This window comes from Neospora caninum, chromosome Ia, assembly GCF_000208865.1.
Source record: "Neospora caninum Liverpool complete genome, chromosome Ia".
Taxonomy (NCBI): Eukaryota; Apicomplexa; class Conoidasida; order Eucoccidiorida; family Sarcocystidae; genus Neospora; species Neospora caninum.
In genome coordinates this window covers 1,488,855-1,506,716 of record NC_018385.1, presented here as the reverse complement: position 1 = coordinate 1,506,716, position 17,862 = coordinate 1,488,855, and the positions used below count along the sequence as shown (strand labels likewise).

Genomic DNA, 17,862 nt, shown 5'->3' with positions numbered 1-17,862 from the left:
GGACCGGGAGGGCGAACCGTGGACACGGGAAAACCTCCGCTGGTAAGGTAGGCAACGAACTGACAGAAGAGAGGAAACAAAGCCCTGGAAAGGCAAGCAGAAGAAAGCACGAAAAAGCCTGAGGGTCGCCTTTCTGGAAAACGAGCTAGAAGCCGCAGGTACCACGTGTTCTTGCGCTTCCTTCACAGGGAAAAGGCCACGCGCCATGACCGGACCTCTGCACGGAAAAAGGCTGCATCACGCAAAGCGCACGCCCAGTGTAGACAAGGCAAATCAGCTGTGTTTGGTGACGATGCTAAACAGACTCTGCTTGAGAGTTAGAAAAAAGGAAGAAACAAGCCCAGATTTGAGACGGAATCCACGCAAAATTTCTCAGCGCATTTCCCGACTTGCGCCGGGCTGTTTGCGCACGGGGGAACATCGAGAGAGCCGTAAGCACGGCTTCAAACTGAGCCCTCGAAATTCCTCCTTTCCCTTGGAGCTGCAGAAATATCCCTGTAATCGACTAACGAAGCGCCACATATCCCCACGAGTCCTGGAAATTCCTTTCGTCTGTTTCTCAAACGCATGCGTCGGACGCAGCGCGATACTCCTGACCTAGCGATGTGCGCCGCAATTGCACTCTCTAGCTCACAGAGCAATCTGTCTCGGCGGCTCGGACGGCCGGAACGGCGGGCGTTTTTGAGTGGTGCAAAGAGTGAAGCCTCGCAGTTTCCAGAGCGCATCTGCTCTCCTTTCTGCCCAGTAAAAAACAAAAAGTCGGTGCGCGTTTTCCTCGCCTCGTTGTTCCGCCGGCGGCGCGGCAGGTGGGGGGCGGTAGCGCTGGCGGTACGTCGATTCGAGACTAGACTCTGCGACATCTCTGCTTTCGCAAAGGCAGGCGGCCGACTTTTTTCACACAACACTTGACGAAAGAGAGTGAAGCGGACGCGTGTCACATGTGCACACACTCGTCTGACACGTGCAAGGCCTCCGGCCCTCCAAACACTCTTGCTGGCCGGACAAAACCACCGGATCCGAGCGTCACACTGCATCTGGAAGATGTGTCGCCTGGCGCCTCCAGTCTTAAAGGGACGGAGCAAATCTTTCTTCTGCAGGCCAGCCTGGACTTTCTTACCCCCTTCGTATCTGTTAAACATCCCTCTCTTTCGCTCCGGCAATAAGGGATTTACTGCCTCGCTGATCTTCCAAGAGGTCTGTCTCCAGTTCGGCGGGCAAGAGACACTTTGGGGGCGTGTGCTTGTGAGCGTGAAGGACGGAAGAATGCCTGAACTTTTTTTCCTCTCCATCGACTCGAGCCTGGCAAGAGCTTTGCCTTCCAGGCGCGAATACGTTACCCCCCGTCCAGTTCTGCGCGTGACGAGATGTGTGTTTGCGTGCGGGATGTCTTCGGCGACAGCCGCTCTGTGACTCGCGCGACTGCAGGGGTCTAACCAGACGGTCCACTGGGATTGACCTTGGGGAGAAAAGAGTAGTTTTCTTCATTTTCTCGCAAGATCGCCTGCCTGTGATATAATGGTGCTCGCTGCTTTCCGTTGAAGGCGCAGTGCGAACTAGGAACCGCCAAAGAAGGGGGACTTGCCGCTCTGGCCGCGTCACCTCGGGGAGAACGAAGTCGTTCATGCTGGCACGGCCCCCCCCCCCGGAGTTCATCCTCTTCGATGCTTATACCCGAATAATAACCCATCCACTGACTGCATTTCGAGTCATATGTTTCCTCGTCAGTACTGTCTTTTTCTTTACCTTCAACGGCGAGGTGATTGGAGACGTACGTTGCTCTTTTTAAAGCCCGTTGACTTCTAGCGGCGCCTCAGGAGTTGCCTTCCGTGTGGGCGTGTGTACCTGGTTCTGTGTTTTTCCAGAGATTCGCTTGCACGACACAAAACTGACGGGGAGATGTTGAGGCAGATCAAGAGCCTCCAGTTAGACGGGTTCTCCCAAAAAGAAAGCCACTATATGACACAAAAACATCGCCTTTCCGGAGCAGTGCGCTACTGCGTGTGTGTGTCCCCCTAAGGCTCTCTTTAAGTGTTAAAAACGAGGTGGAACTATATATCTTACGCGGGAGAGGCTGCGGAGCAAGGAGGACATTCACCGCGACAGGTGAGAGACGTGGGGTATTTGCGTCAAACTTTTCAACTCAGCCGTCGCGGCCCCGCGCTCCGCGCAGGTGTTTCGACGCTTCAGTTTTGCTTTCATTTTTAGAGCATCTGTATAAACGTGAGATCTCTCACTTTAACCTTTTCTCGTCAGTCTTTCCCATCGAACATGAGAATCCCACTGACAACCTTGACGCCCCGACACACACGCGCACGTCGATCCCCTGTACGCAGAGGAGAAGCCCAAAGGACAGCAAGGAAACAAAGGCAGAAACTATGCGTTTGTCTACTCTGCTGAGACCACGTACGATCTTTCGAGTGCCCTAACAAAAGGCTAAAATCACGGGCACTCCACCTGCTGCGGCAACGCTCGGGCCTCCTGTCGTCCCTGTCCACCCCCTGTCTCACTGTCCACCCCCTGTCTCACTGTCACTTTTCAAGTATCGTCAACTGCGCCTTCTTTTATTTGTCGGGGATCCTGGAAGAGAACAGATGGACGCTGATACGCGCGTGAAACGTGGGTTGACATCTGCGTTCACTCGTGGGGGAACGACACCTTCGTTTTATCAGGGGGACCGCGCTAAGGTGGACGCCTCAAGCAGCTTTTGCCCGGCGCGTACATCTTTTTGAGCGTTGTCACGAACACACATCGCGTTCAGCGTCGCTCCTCGAGGGGATCTGAACAATCCAGCGGAGAAAAGGAAATGAAGAACGTTTCTCCTGTGACGGATCGCTTCCAAGGCGTCGAACCAGTCAGATCACTGGCCCACGCAGGGGGATCGTCTATTTGCAGATGTGCGAGCACTGTGCCGCCTTCGGGGGCATCTGGCCTCTGTGAAAAGAATCAAACCGACGGAGGACAGTGCTTGTTCCTCTGTTTCTTTCCTTCCTTGCGTCCATCGTTTCTTCTCTCCGCTTTTCTCTCCAATCTTTTCTCCTCTGCGGCGCCGCCCGCAAGAACCGTTTTTTTCACGGTAAAGTCGGGCAAAAACCACGGCGGCGAAAGAGTCGCGGGGACCTATGTGAAAGAGAGAGCAGCCCTAGAACACGGAAGGAGGACGAAGAAGGGGGATTTTCCCTTCCGCCACTTTTTTCCGCACTTCCCGTTTCCGCGCCGCTTTCCTCCGCTTTTTCCCTTTCCTTCGGCGAATTCGTGGTCTCCTGAGAGCGCATTATATGAAACGAGGCGAGACGGCGCGCAAAAACGGGAATGTTGACGATCCTGTGCTGAATTTCAAGCGAGCGAAAGCCAAGGGAATGGCCCTTGTTTGCGTACCGCAAATCTAAATGTGTCTTTGGCGCTCTCTGTAGCAGCTTTTTTGACCACACTCTCGGGGGGGAAAGCTGGCGGGCTGCCGCGCTGGGCACCCGGTCTCTACAAGCATCTGACGAATCGCTTTCGTCGTTTTCGTGTCTCCGACAACGAAACAGAACCTTCGCGTTCCGTTCATCTGTTCTCGCTCCCGTCGATCGCGCTTCAGTTGCCTCGTCTTCTTTGCTTTCCCTCCCTGCGGCGCGTCTCCCGTTCTTCCCTCCGAGCCACGATGTCGGTGTCGAATCTCTTCAGTTCCGACCCGGCAAGAGCCGATGACGACTGGCTGCGCTCGACTCCGCGGAAGACTTTCCCGTCCTCTTCCAAGTCAACTGCGTCTCCAGCCTTTCCTTCCTCTTTCTCGCCTCAAGCTTCGGAAGCCTGCAACCCCTCTTCCGTGACTCCTCCCGCCACCGCTCCGCCTCCCGTCGCGCCCTCGTACCCGGTACCCTTCCAGATGGCCAACCCATTCGCATCCGGCGCTTTCTCTCCAGCTCCAGTCTCGTCGTCCGGTTCCCTCCCACCTCCCGCTCTTCTGCAGGCCCCCCCCAATGGCGTCGCTTCGTTTTCCCCGGCGGAAACCCCTCCGAACGAAATTTCGGGGTCGGGCGCTGACCGGCTGCCTGACCCTGTTGACGGAAGCCATTGCGAGGAAAGAGTGGAGCCGCCTCCTGCACTGACGACGGGAACAGGTCACGGCGGAGACGAAGATTCCGGAGAAAAGCCTCTGGCAAATCGAGATTCCCTTCCCTCTGCAGGCGCAGTGGTTTCCGCTGCTCAAGCTCCGGGTGTCTGTACACCTGGAGACAAAAGCGTCCCGAGGCCTTCGCCCGACACCTACCCCTCCGTGCCGACTGCCATCAACGCGGGGAACATCCCAAACGGAGTGCCTGCTCATCCAGAGCCCCAGACGGAGGCTCCGGTGCAAAAAGAGAGCGACTACGGCGGCGGGCCCCCGCCCTTCAAGAACCCGTTTTCAGCTCCTCTCAACGTTGGAGAAGAGAAGCCAGGAGCATCGCCCTTCTCCCCTCCACCTTTCACTTCTCCACCTTCAGCTTCTCCTCCGCCTCTGCCTTTCTCCTCTCCTCCACCTTTCTCGCCTTCCTCGCTTTCTGCTTCCCGTCCCGTGGAGCCGTTCCCGGTCTTTCGCAATCCCTTTTCTTCCGGCGCCGCGTTTGCTCCGTCTGTCGACTCTTCGCCTCCTCGAGGAACGGAGACTGTGCCGCCTCCTCCAGGTCCTTTTCCGCCTCTTCACTCCTCTCTCCACGCCCCGGGGGCGGCCGAAACCTCGCCGCCTGTCGACAGGAGCCTCGCGCCCGGCCCTCCTCCCGCGGCTGAGTTGGTGTCTGAAAGAAGCGCCGCTCCGCTCTTTGCCGGGGAGGGCCGAGAGGATGCCGGCGGCGCCTGCAGTCAGACCGGCGATGCTGTTCTCTCCTCGGTCCCGAAACCAGCAGAGACACCCGAGGCGTCAGGAGGGGCCTTCCTTGGAGACGAGGGCGTTGCGGGAGACCAAGTGTCGGCATTGCCCGCGGCTGAATGTGTCCCTTCGAACGCAGCTGCAGAAGAAGCCTGCTTGCGTGCAAATCAAACAGTCGAGGCCGTGGAACGACCGGAGGCGGTCCGTGAAGAGCCCGTTGATCGCCAGAGTTCGCCGAGTCTGTCTGTTCTTCCTGCGGAGGGGCCGAGCACGGGGGCGACGCAGGAAGGGTCTGGAGCTCCGGGGAGTGCAGAAAACGCGCCCGAAGACAGCGCCAGTCGACCGCACCGCGAGGAAGCGGAACAAGGCCTCTTTGCAGAGCCAAAGGCCCTCGCCGCCACCGCAGAGGGGGAAGCGCCTTCTTCCTCTGTCTCGTCTTCCCCCGCGTGCTCCCTGTCCGTGCCTGTTTCTGAAGCGCCGCGCGGACCTGGCGAGAACGGCCCAGGAGCTGCAATGGCTTTTCCAGCGGCTGCGCCTTTGGGTGGAGAACTGGATGCGCCTTCGGACAAGAGAACTGTGGACGGGCCCTTCGCGCCGAGGGATTCCGACGTCCCTAGACATCCCAGTGGTTCGGCGTATACCCCGAGCCTGCCTGACCACGGGCACTCTCCTGCAGACGTTTTGTTTGGGCTGGGCGGTGTCCCTGCTTCCTTCTGCCCCTCGGACGCGGAAGAGGAGCAGTTCGCGCGGGCGTCTTCGGGTGTAGCGACAGAAGGCGGTCAATTCGCTCCCGCCTTCCGCGCCAGACGCGACGCGGAGCAGGCAGCCAGAGGTGATCCTCTCTTTCTCTTTCGAGACGATGACGCCTCCGACAGCGTTTTCAACAGCGCAGCGGCGTGTGAGATTCTCGGCACGATCGCGCGCTCGCCTTTGGCCCCTGCCCCGGAGGCGAGGGCGGTCGAGACCGAACAGGCGGCGGCCGCGCGAGAGGGCGAGGAGGCGGGGCCGGCCGTGCGCAGCGAGGCTGCTTTTTCGTCTTCGGCCAAAGTCCAGGACGAGACTGGGACGGCCGTTTCTTCCAAGGAGACAGAGGAACAGGGCGTGGAGTTCAGCTGCGGAGGGGAAGACGGCGAGCAGAGAAACGGAATCATCGAAGCGAACGGCGCGAAGTCGGCGCCGGGATCCACACCAAATCTGCTGCCAGGGTCTGGCGCACCGACTGGGGTTCAACACGGCCTGTGTCCCTCGTCTTTTCTTTCCGCGGCTGCGCCCTCTGCTGGAGACAGCGCAGCGACTGGGGACACCTCGGGCTCGGGCGACCGAAGAGAAGGCCAGACGGTTCCCCGGTTTCACGACCGGGTGGGAGAAGCAAGACCCGAGAGAGCTGCCGATCTCGGCGCCCTGCAGGGCCTGCAAAGGGGCCCGGAGGCGCAGGACTTTTCCTCTCTTCTCCAAAATCCTTTCTCTTCGACGGCTGCGTCGCCACCCGAAGCACCGTCGCAAGGGAGTGGGGACGGGGCGCAGTCGGCTGTGGCCGGAGCTTCAGGCCCTTCGCAGCAACCGACCGCCGCAGGTGCGTTCGCGCAGCCCAGCGCGCCTCCTTTTGGCGGGCGAGATGAAGAGCAGCCGCGCGCACCTTCCCTGCCCCGGGCGGACATTCCTGCGCCGCCGCCCCCTGCGGCGCCGCCCGCGTGGCTTCGCGCCCCCCCGTCTCTGGGCCCGAAGGAGACACGGGCTCCCGCATTCGAGGAGACAGCTCGCCAGCGCGCTCCGTGGGAGGCGCAGCCCGTTCCCTCAGCTCCCGAGCCTTCCGCGCCTCTCGCCGAAGGAGCGCAGGCGCGCCCGAAACCCCGGCCTGAAAGCCAGTCTCCCCTCACGGGATACTCGAGGGCTTCTGCTTCTACTCTCCCCGAGCCTCAAGTCCCGACGGGGAGTGCCTTGCCGCTCACCGCAGCGCCGCTCGGGCCCCAGGGCGAAACTGCCTGCGCTCAGCGACGTGTGGGGTCGCGGGGTGTCTCTGTCGCCTTTGCGTTGGGTGGGTATATGTTTCTGGGCAGCCCCGAGAACTCGGCCGTGTCGGAACTTCCCCTGACCGCCGCCTTAGGCGGAGCCGCTGCGCCAGGTCAGCCGCTGGAGCTGCTGGCGGCGACTCAGGGGACCGCGCTAGGCGACCCGGGAGCGTCGCTTTTCCTGGAAACGGTGGCAGGGTTCCCCGGACCCCTCGGTGCGGCAGACGCGCGAACGACCGCCTCTCTGATTCGCTACTTTGAGCGAATTGTCGAGGCGAAGATGCGACTCGCTTCCCAGAGCGCAGCTGCAAGTCCGAGCCTCTCTCCGGGCTCTTCGTGTCGGAACGGGATCGGAGCGCCGGGTCCTGCGGGCTGCGCAGGTTCGCGAATCGAGGTTTGCGGGTTGTGGGCGTTTCTGCTTGCTCTGCTCCAGCAGGAACAGCGGAGTCAGACGGGCCATCCGGGGACGCAGAAGGCTTCCTCGCGGCTTACGCTCCCTTCTGCCTCCGCGCTTTTCCCCCCAGAAGACCTGTGCGCGTCGGTGCACGCGGCGGAGTCCCGCGCGCCTGAGCCCGCAGCGCCCCTCTCTGGCCGCGCCAGAGACGGGCGAGAGGCGACGGGCGGAGACGCAGTGGACGAGATCTGCCGACGGGCGTGCATGGGCGACGTCAGGGGCGGCTTCGAGGTGGCCCTCGAGAAGAAGATCTTCGATCACGCTTTCGCCCTCGGCAACGCGTTGAGCAGCGACGCAGTCAACGAGACCCTGCGAGCCTTTTCGGCTCAGCTGGCGAGCGACGAGGAGAGACCGGTAGCTCGAGGAGAGACGGCAGGGACGGAGAAGGAAGAAGGCGCGCCGAGCAAGGCGCGGGAAGTGACACGGAGGTGGAGACGCGCCGTCGCCAATCTGTATTCGGTTGTGGGACAAGCTACCGATTCCTTCGCACTCGACTCAGGTGAGAAAGCGGCTGCTCGCAACCGAAACCACTAGGAGAGAGGGCGAGACAACAGCGGGGGGGGGGGGGGGGGGGGGCGGAAGGCAGAATAGCAGGAGACAGACTCAAGGGAGAAGGAAGTCGAGAGGAAATCGTGGGAAAGAGAAGAAAACCGAATGCGTGAAGAAGACGACTGGATCGAGCGAGAACACGAGGGAGAGCAAGCTGAAGGAGAACACGCGCCTTTTCGTTTCCCTGTTGTTCCTTCACGTCTTTGCTAGCCTGGTCGATGTCTCGATGTCTCTCTTTGACCGCGTGGTGGCAACTTTGCTATGGTGCGGGCTTTCTTTCCCCCGCAGATGCCATCCACGCCTGGTACCCAACAGCCGCTCTCGTCGCGCGATTTGCAGGCCTCGTTCACCCCTCAGCGCAGCGTCTCCTTCTCGCGCTGAGCCGCGCCCTCTCCGAGTCTGAAGGCTCTTCTGTCTCCAGCCCGTGCGAGTGGCGTCACGCCTCTCAGCTCTGTGCGCTGCTGGCGGGGAAGACCGTCATCCCGGCCGCTCTCTCGGCACCCGTTCATCACGGGATGGGGACAGGGTCCGACCCGAGGCATCCGCGAGAAGATGGGAGTCTCCTCTTCATCGGCGGCTACCCAGTCGAGCAAGTCATTTTGACAGAAACCCTGGAATACTTACACCGTCTCCACGACCCGCAAGTATGTCCTAAGACGGACGCGGCCAACAGTGATGCGACGAGGAGGCCAGTCTCGTGCATTTCTATCTACCAATCTGCATGCAGAACTTCAGGCGTAAAAGTGTGTGAATGCACTGTCACATCCACATGCATATACACACACACCTCAATACACACATATATGTACAGGAAAAGTGTACAGATATAAATATTTACTTAAATATGCGTATCTAGTGCTCGACTGGAGTAAACGACGGAGTCGGAGAGATGGATTCAAGCACGTTCATGGGGGTTCTAGAGGTAAGCGCACGAGTGCTTGTCGCCTTTTTGTGTTTCTGCAGTTCATGTTCCCCCAGCTGGTTCCGTCGAAGATTTGGTACGCGCTCTTTCTCGCCGACCTTGGTCTCCTTCAACAAGTAAGAGGCAGCGACAGGAGAGTGTCTGCTCTCGTCACATTTTTTCTCGACTTCCTTCTTCCTCTTCTTCTCTGTCGCTTTTTTCCAGGCGCCTCTCACCTCGCTGCCTTGGGTGCTCTCCTAACAATGTCCAATCCCTTAACTTCCGTTCCTTCTGCCTCGTCTTGGCCCCTCCCGCGCGTTTGGCCTCGTCTGCTTTCCTCGTGTTTGGGCTCTTCCTCTCTGTTCTCCCACCGGTTTCTTTGTCTTCTTCCACTTGTCTGTTTCTTTTTCTAGGCTCAGAGCTACTGCACAATGGCCGCCTCGTTTCTTCGGGCGCTGCCGCAGATTCAGGTTCCGGCGGAGGTGCGGCAGGATCTCCGCGCGGTCCAGCAGAAGATCGAGGGCCTGATTCAGACGGGGAAGTTCGCGCGTCTCAATTCGCATCTGGTTGCCTCCCATCGTTCCGCGCTTGCGGCTCCAGAGCACGCAGGCTTGTCGACTCCCCGCCCCGCTTCCGCCGGCTGGGACCCGAGCCTATTCAAAGGCAGTCCGCAGGGAGAAAGAGAAAAGAAGGAGGAGGGCGGCCTGTCGCTGGCCGCAGTCGTCGGAGGCAGCTGGTTGGAGGGAATGATTGGCGGGCTCAAGAAGGCCCTGAGTGCCGAAGAGAGGAACGTGGGCGTCGAGAACGCGTACTACTACGATCACGTGCAGAAGCGCTGGCGAGAAAGAGGTATACGGAGAGCGAGACAGAGACGTGCAAGCAGAGAGATGCCAGAGGGGGACCGCAGAACACGCCGAAGAGAGGGGAAGACTGCGAGAAAACGGAAAAGGGACTGCTGAAAACAATGGGAGCACGGCCAGAACGAGGAGGGAAAGACGTGGGGAAGGACAGGGACGAAGGAAGAAATCGAGGGGGGAGACAATCGGCCAACCCCACCTTTGGAAACAGACTGGAAACGGTCGTGTTCCTTCGTGTCACGCGCGTTGTGGGGAAGGGTTTTGTTTTCGTTCTCTGAAACGGCCCTCCGACGAGTCCGTTGACGCATGCGCCTGTTTTTCCCCTCGTTTTCTTTCGCTGCCTGCCTGAGAAATCGCCTTGGCCCCCATGGGCGCGCGAGGGCGCCGCCCCTTTGTCGCTTCCCCAACGTGCGCCTTGTCCATTGCTTGTTCTTCCTGCAGGTCGAGAACACGAGGAAGAACCTCTCCCAGCAGACCCGACCGGCCCTTCTTCTGGAGCAGGGACTTGCGCGTCAGCGCCGTCGCCTCCTCCGCCTCCTGCTTGCGGCGACATGGCAACGCGGCCGCGCGTGGGAGCAGATAGAAGAAACAGATACGTCGACGTGTTTACGGCAGGCAGTTCCTCTAACAGGGCCCAACCTGCGGCTCCAGCGGGGCCCGTGATTGCTCCGACGCGCTTCGCCTCGGTCTCCGCCCCTGACGGAACCTCGAGGAATCCTCCGGAGTCTTTCCGAGCAGCAGGTGCGTCTTCTAGTCCGGGCGTGTGGAGGTGGGAAGAACTGGAGACGCTTCGAACTGAGCGCGCAAGTGAGGGACAACGCCACAAAGGGTGGCGCTAGGAATGCGAGAAAAGGGATACGTGGAAGTGGACGAGAGTCCTGGCGAAAAGTGCCTGTCGGACACAACCTCGACCGAAGGCTGTCTAGCGGGGCCGAGGGGTTCCACACGTCGGAGAGGAGAAAGGAAAGGAGTGTGGCCTCGGTGCTGTCTCTGTCGCGCGTCCCTTTTTTCACCACAGGGTGCGTTTGTTGGGTTCGCGCCGCACTGTCTACACCATGCTTGCACTTTGTTTCTTGCGCGTCCTCGTTCTCTTCTCAGCTCCTATGCCCCCTGCCGCCGGCTTACTGACGAATCCCTTTGGAGTCGCGTCTCCGCCCCAGACTCCTAGCGAGCCGGTGTGCGCCCCCGGCGCCGAAAGGACGTCGCCTGACCTGGCGCAGCCTCCTGACCAAAGCTCCGCCACTCCCTTTCCTCCTTTTCCACCTGCGCATTCTGGCCCCACTCCGTTCGTCAGTTCTGCGCCTCCGTCTCACGGAGGCGCCTACCCACCAGGTGCTGGCCCTTCGGCCCCCGGGAGCGATTCCACGACTTTCACAGGATTTTCGGCGGCCCACGCGAACGGCACTTCCCCCTTCCCTCCCTTTTCCGGCAGCAGCGGTCTCGGCGAGGGCTCTGCTCCTTCTGGGACGCCTTCCGCTCCCGGAGGTGCCTTCGGCCCGCCGCAAGGCTTCTCTGGCCCCGCGGGCCTTGTCTCCGCGCCTCAGCAGTCTGTCTCTCCTCCCGCTGCGTCGCCTGCGCACCCGACCGCCGGTCCCGTTCCGGCGCCTCACCCCACAGCGCCCTTCTCGTCGCCCTTCCCGTCCGGCGGCCCAGGGGCTCCGACTGCTCCTTTCCCGCCTCCAGCAGGCCATGTCGCGACGGCGCCCTTCCCCACAGGCGGGCCAGCCCAGCCGAATCCACACGGGTGTCCACCCGGGGGTGTCTTCAACCAGGGGTTCCCTGCGGGATACCCTGGGCCCGAACCTGCGCCCCCAGGCACTCCCGCCTTCCCCGCGGCTTCTCCGTCTCCGTTTTGTCCGCCGGCGTATTCCGGAGACAGTCGCGCCCCCCTCTACTCCCCGCAGCCCCAACAGACGGGCGGGGACGGGAGACAGGCGGGCCACGGCCAGAGTGGAGGAGCCTTTGGCGGCGCGCACCCGACGGCGGTCGGCGAGGAGGGCCTCCGTTCAGGCGCGTTGGGCGCGGGGCCTGCGTGGGGCGGAGGCGCCGGAGACGGGACCGGCGCGAGCCGCGGTCGAAGGGACATCGTGTGGTAAGCAGAGAGGAAAGAACAACGGAGAGAAGAGAACGCGCGCGCCGAAGCGAGCGCGGGAAAGGCACGGACGAGTCCGAGGACGCTGCCTGTCCCCGCCTGTGACGGGGGCGACGGGTGGCGTGCTCCGGAAAATCAGTTCCCTCTTTTCTTGCGGGGCAGGGGAACGGAAAGGTCGAGCGCACCGCTTGTGCCACACTCATTGGCGCCTTTCTGCTTTTCCCACGGAAGTATATTGCCCCGCCCGATCCTCAAGGAACACGGAACCTTTCTGGTTGCTGTCCTGCGTGTGCGCCCCCACCCGGCTCTCGCACGCGTGTAGGCTCCTGTTTGTTCCTTTTGTCATGATCTGCCGGAGCGACGAGCGAGCTATTTGGTGTCCATTTTGGTGCGAGGCCGCTGCCTTTCGGTTGAGGCTGCCTTTGGTGTTGCCGAGAGGGGCATAACGGCCGCGTAAGCTGGTGTCCCCCTCTGGATGTCTAGCTTCATGGCTGGGCATCGACGGGTCTTCGCTCTGGAGTCAGACAAGTCGCGTTTTTGGGACCCAGCGCCTCGCTTCTGGCAACCAACGGCCCTATCTGCGAAGCAGACCACAGGGCCCCACGAGCCTTTCTCGGGTTTTCCCTCCCGTCCCTTCCCTGGACTGATGCGTGTGCCTTTCCTCGTGTGACCTCCCCTGCTGGGGTGCCCATCTCTGCTTTGCGCTGCCTGTAAGTCTCTTCCGGGGTGCTTTTTGATTCCTTCTCGGCCGAGATAAATAACGCCATTCATGCATATGCATACCTGTAAAGAGGTAAACACTGGATTTCGAGGTCCTGTCTGGGGCAGAACACAACCAGTATACCATAAATTCGTCTACATAGATGTGTGTCCGCGTGTTCACCTCAGTGCGCGCTGTTGGTGTCACCGTCTGTCCTTTTTTCACCTCCCCGAGAGAATTTCTCTTCTTCAGTGCCGCCTTCTCGGCTTCGCTGGTCGGGAACAAGGCGCTGCATTGCGAACGCCCTAGTTTGTGTTCGTTTTTTCGGCCTGTCCGTCCCAGAAAGAAGGCCAAGGGGCCCAGGCCGACCTGTTCTTTGTGAAAACAACGGGAATTTCCGTGGAGTGTGCGCATGCGTCGGCGTTGAGAGGATCCTCTTGGAAAAAAAGACACCCTGCTTCGGGAAAATCCCCGTAGAGCCTATTTCTCTGTCCGGAAACATCCGAAGGACAGAACGCGGTCACAAGACTCTCGCACGGACGCCTGTACGGCTGGGGACACAGACCAGCCTCTTTTTTCACGGGTTTTCTGCGCGTATCGCTATCGCCTGCTGGAGCGCTGTGCTCTCGCTGCAGCCTCGAACGGCCGCACTTTTGTTCACGCGTATCCTACGAACACCGTTGTCGGCGAAAGTATCGCCGAAACACCTTGCAGTCCGTCGCATTCTGCATCGAGTAGGCGAGAGGAAACTGTTCTCCTTCCTTCTGCTTCCTGCCTCCTTCCTTCCCCTCTGTAGAGGATCTTCTCTTGAACGTGGACGAAAATGAAAACGGGGACTCCTACCGCCCCCCCCCCTCCCCCTGGAGGCCATAAGGCAGCTCTCACGGGCTCTTTCGCCCATGGAGAGAAGAGTCTTCCTCTCGCATGCGCTTGTAGGCTTATAAGTTGCGCTGTGGAACTCTGTCTAGCCGAGCCGTCGCCCACTGCAGAAAATCTGGTTCCGTGTCTCTGTGGGGGCGGGGTTTCCGGTGGCTACTTGGCTGCAAAGTATTCAAGGAAACGCTCTAATCTGACTGGTGCTTGCTCGACTCTCCGACAGCGCCCCTTTGCGTCCCTGGAGCCTTGCCGTGAGCAGGAAGACGGGTGCCACGGTTTTGTCCATAAGTGTGTAAACCTGTGTCCCTCTCGGGCGAAGCCTCTCGCTCCACCAAGAAAGACGTTTCTACTCGGTGAGAGCGACGCCATGGCTATCCCCTCTCAACGGAAACGGCCGAGACTTCCTTGTTGACTGGACTTGTCTCTCGCCGTCGCGACGTTGCCGGCACAAGCGCTCCTTCAAAATGTGTTGAGTTACCTTCATTAGTTTAAAAAAGGCGGCCAGCAATGAAAAAAAGTTGATTTCACTTTCCCTCGCAACCCGCTGTGCAAAGCTCTTCGAGCATGCACAGAGCAAGGACAGAGAAATCCAGAGCGCAGTTCTGTTCCACGTTTCCGTCGCTTCCCCGTGACAAAGTGAAAATGCGTTTCCTTTCGTCCCCTCCCAAAAGAGCCTCTCGCAGCGCCCCTCCCTGAGATTCACAAAAAAGAATCGCCTCGTAAATGAGCAGAGACGACTCGCTCAAGAACACGACGCATGCCCGACAAACAAATTTCTCTAAGCTGGCCCTCTCTGTTTTCCTTTCCGTTTCGTCCACTCCGAAAACCAGTGTCTCGAAAAACGCTGTGTTCTTCCCAGGAACACTCCACCCTAGAAAGGCGCTGTTTCTCGCTCCGCCCTGCGTCGTCTCTCCGTTTCCCTTCTTCGCCCGTCTCCACCTCGTTTCTCTACAACACAATGCGCCACACACTCCTCGTCTACTCTAGATCCTAACATCGGCCCACTGGAGCGCGCGCCCCTCGGCTGTTTTAACTCGCTCGGCCTTTGCCGGCTTCTCTTCCCTTTCCTGGTGCCGCATTTGTTCCCTTCCCGCACAAAAGATGCCTGTGCGCCTTCATGGTCCAGTCGTCGATTCGTCTAGGTGCTGAGTTCAGCCCCTCAAGACGATCACAGTACTGGGAGTTTCCGGCGCGGTCTGTTTCCGTAAATACTCTGGGCGCGTCAGAAGAAAACGGGGAAATACTGCCGAGACCCGTGGAGTTTCCGCCGGCACACCGGGCACTCCTTCTTGAGCATGAGGGCGTGCTCGAGGCAGCCTTTGCAGAAGACGTGGCCGCAAATCGTCACCATCGTTTGATCCCGATCTTCAGGAGAGTACAGCGAGCGGAATTTCTCCGTGTACTTCTTTCGCTGCGCGGCCTTGTCCGCCGCGGTTTTCTCGCCCCTCCCGCGGCTCGGGCCCCGTCGCCTGCGCCCCCGTCCCCTCCCACCCCCCGGACTCCGGTCGCCTTCGTCGCCTGGCACCGGATCCGTCTGGGTCTCTTCGCGTCCTTCGCCCTCGCCAGCCGTACTGGGCGGGTCTCCCCGGGGGGCCGGAGACACCGTCGCCTCTTCGTCTCGCGCGCCACTCGTTTCCGCTTCGCCTTCTCCCGACCCGCCCCCGGCGCTCGCCTTCCCTTCTTCTTGTTCGCGCTCTTCCATGAGACGCAAAACGTCCGTGTGTCTCCTTTTCAGATTGAGGAGACAGATGGCGCACCGCGGCACGTGCACGTCGTCCTCAGGCTGCGGCGCGGCTTCTGGGCTCGAGAGACACACCGCACCTGGCCCTGGAGACGCGAAAGGGGAACTCCGTGTCGCCCCTTGAGGCGGAAACAAACGGGGGAACTCGAAGGCCTCCGCCGCAAACAGCCGACGCGCAGGGACACGGTTCTGGTCTTCCCTGATAAACTCAACAGCGTCGTCTTCTTCCACGGCAATAATCTCCAAATCGTCTCCGTCTTCTTCCACCTCCTCGAGGTCGTCGTCGCTGAAGCCCTCCGGCCGCGACGCCGGGACTGCCCGCCCCTCGGTGCCCGGCGCGGCAGCGGTTTCAGGGGCGCGGGGAGACACTCGACTCGTGCCATCGGACTCCTCTTCTTCCTTCTCTTCTTCGCCCTCTCGCGGGTCAAGGGCATCCGCGTCTCGACCTTCTGTCCCCTCGCCGGCCGCGTCGACGACTGCCACATCGTCTTCGTCGCCGCTATCGATGCTGATCGCTGCGTGGTGACTCCCCATCTCCTCCACGCTCTCGGCATCATCGTCCCTCTCCCCCTCCCGGGTCCTCTTCTCGCTCTCTGTTTCGCTCCCGCCTGGCGCCTCTTCGTCCATCTGAAGCGCCGCAGAGGCCGACGAGCTGGAAGGACGCGCGCGACCGGCGCCCGAAAGCGCATCTCGCCTGCTCTCCACAAGACTGGACGCAAGACCTCGTCGCGGCATCTCGCCATCGTCGGCGGACCCCACTGGCGACTGGGTGTCCTCTGCCGCGCTTTCCTCGCGTTGTCTTCGTCTCGGAGTATGCACATCTGACGCAGCGGGGCAACTCGGCTCCCGCCCTCCGTGAAATCCCGACAACCCGCGCTCGCTTTCGCTCGCGGAGTCTCGCCCCACAAACCAGCGAAGTCTGCCTTCTGCCCAGGACAGCGCGCTGCTTGCGGCACTGCGTAGAGTGCTTCTCTGAGAATCTTCGCAGCCGTCGGATGACCCTTTCCCAGCTTCTTCCTCTAGGACTCCTCGGACGTCCTGGTGCGCGTCTCTTCTTCTCTTTGCTCCTTCGTCCTCCGCCACTTCCGACCGGCCTCGCCGACCAGCCAGAGACGCAGGCTGAACCCGTGGTCCGCCTCTCTCGTTCTCGGCGGGTCCCTCGCCCTCGCCTGCAGACTCCCCTGCCCCGTGCAGCTGCGGGGGGGAGGGATCCCTGGAAGCGCATGCGGCCGTAGACGCGGGAAAGGCGGGCGGCGAGCGACGAGGAGACGGCACAACGGAGGAAGACGCACACGAAAGACCAGAAGTCGAATAGGGGTCACCCGCATGCGCGTGCGAGAACTGCTTCCTCAGCGCCGCCGCCCCGACTAACACCTCCGCGTCCGCGCTCTCCGCATGCAGCTGGGACCTCGACGGCCCCTGTGGCGCCTGCACAGCGTTCATCTCTGCGTCGCAAGTGCTCACGGCGAATCCGGAGACCAGCCGTCTCGCCTCCTCGTTGCCATCTCTCTCTTTCCGAGAACCCGCTTCGTTCCGCGGGTCGCCTTCCGAGGTGTATCTTCTCTCTCCTCTCTCGTCCTGCACTGGCGTCGAAGGGACGCTTTCTGTCTCTCCTTCTGCGAGACGTCCGTCCGCGGGGGCGCGAGCACGCGAGGGAGTTGGGCGCGCGAGGCCCACAGACAACGGCCGGGGTTTCGAGACAGCCGAGGAAGGCAGCACAGAAGCGACGCTCGACGGGTCTTCGGCGCGGGGGGAGGAAGTTGCGGCGCCAGCCGGGGACGGCACAGGAGACGCTCCAGCAGCGTCGCCGGCGGGAGTGCTCGAGAGAAGGGGAACCGCAGACGCGCCTAGTGCATCCATCCCTTCGGAAGAAGAGAAAAGGCTAGAACCAGAGACGCTAACGGAAGGCTGCAAAGAGGAAGAAGCGAGAGAAGAGGCGGAGGACGGAGAGAGCGGGAAATCCAAAAACGACGGTTCGCACTCGTGCTGAGTCTCTGTAGATGGCCCTGTCGAGGAGACTGCGCGAGACGCACTGGAGGAAGGCGGGAAACTTGCCGAGGAAGAGGCCGAAGACGAGGAGAGACAGGAAGACACACCCGAGTTTATCGCGGGCGGGTGACGGGAAGGCGGCGCCGTGGGCGGCGATCCAGAAGAGATGCTTCGCGCTTCAGATCGGAAATCGTCCGGCAGTGAAGAACTGAAAAGATCCACGTTTCCGCGAACTGAAGAGACGAGCGAGGCAGAATTCCTAGCAAAGAAGAAGCCGCTTCCCGACGCCAGCTCGTCAGCGGCTTCTTCATCGCCGAGATCCTCGTCCACCTTCTCGCTCTCGGTTGAACGCCTCGTGGCGTTGCAGTCTTCGCAGGATGCCGAAAATGTTTCGATCCCTGCAGCCGCGTCTCCCCTCGCCTCGTGCCCCCAACCCTCCTCCCCTGGTCCTTCCACGTTGCCTCTCTCTCCACGCTGTCCCCTCTCTGAGACGCTCCTCTCGCTGAATCGCGAAGCCCGCGCCCTCGTCGCGAGGTCTGTGAGGCACGCGCGTCCACTCGCGTCTGGACCGCCCGGCTCGCCAGAGGGCGAAGCCATTTTCCCAAAGTGCCGTGGGGGTGTTTCCGGGAAAGATTCCGCGACTAAGGGAGTTCAGAACAGAGCAGAAAGAACGCGGGTCTCTGCAGTGCATCCGCGCTACACACAGGCCTTCCTGGCCACAAAACACACTCGAAGGCGTGCACACAGAGAGAACGAGGAAGGAAGAGCAAGACAGAAAAGACGATAGAGAAGACGCGTTGCACGTCGAAAACGTTAAGCGGCGAAGCTGGGATGCGGTGTAGGTGGAGCACAGAGGAGAGGAACGT

At 60.8% G+C, this 17,862-nt stretch overlaps 2 protein-coding genes across 2 annotated transcripts; one reads left to right on the top strand and one right to left on the bottom strand.

Annotated features, from left to right (window-relative positions):
- Positions 1 to 3,643: 3,643 nt before the first annotated feature.
- On the top strand, positions 3,644 to 11,694 carry NCLIV_001620 (conserved hypothetical protein; the record flags this gene model as incomplete). Its single annotated transcript, XM_003879660.1, has 6 exons — positions 3,644 to 7,790; positions 8,129 to 8,484; positions 8,804 to 8,878; positions 9,155 to 9,590; positions 10,040 to 10,339; positions 10,697 to 11,694. The coding sequence occupies 6 exons, from the start codon at positions 3,644 to 3,646 to the stop codon at positions 11,692 to 11,694; spliced, it is 6,312 nt and encodes a 2,103-aa protein (XP_003879709.1).
- A 2,794-nt stretch (positions 11,695 to 14,488) lies between these two features.
- NCLIV_001610 (conserved hypothetical protein) lies at positions 14,489 to 17,593 on the bottom strand (the record flags this gene model as incomplete). Its single annotated transcript, XM_003879659.1, has 1 exon — positions 14,489 to 17,593. The coding sequence occupies one exon, from the start codon at positions 17,591 to 17,593 to the stop codon at positions 14,489 to 14,491; it is 3,105 nt and encodes a 1,034-aa protein (XP_003879708.1).
- Positions 17,594 to 17,862: the final 269 nt, after the last annotated feature.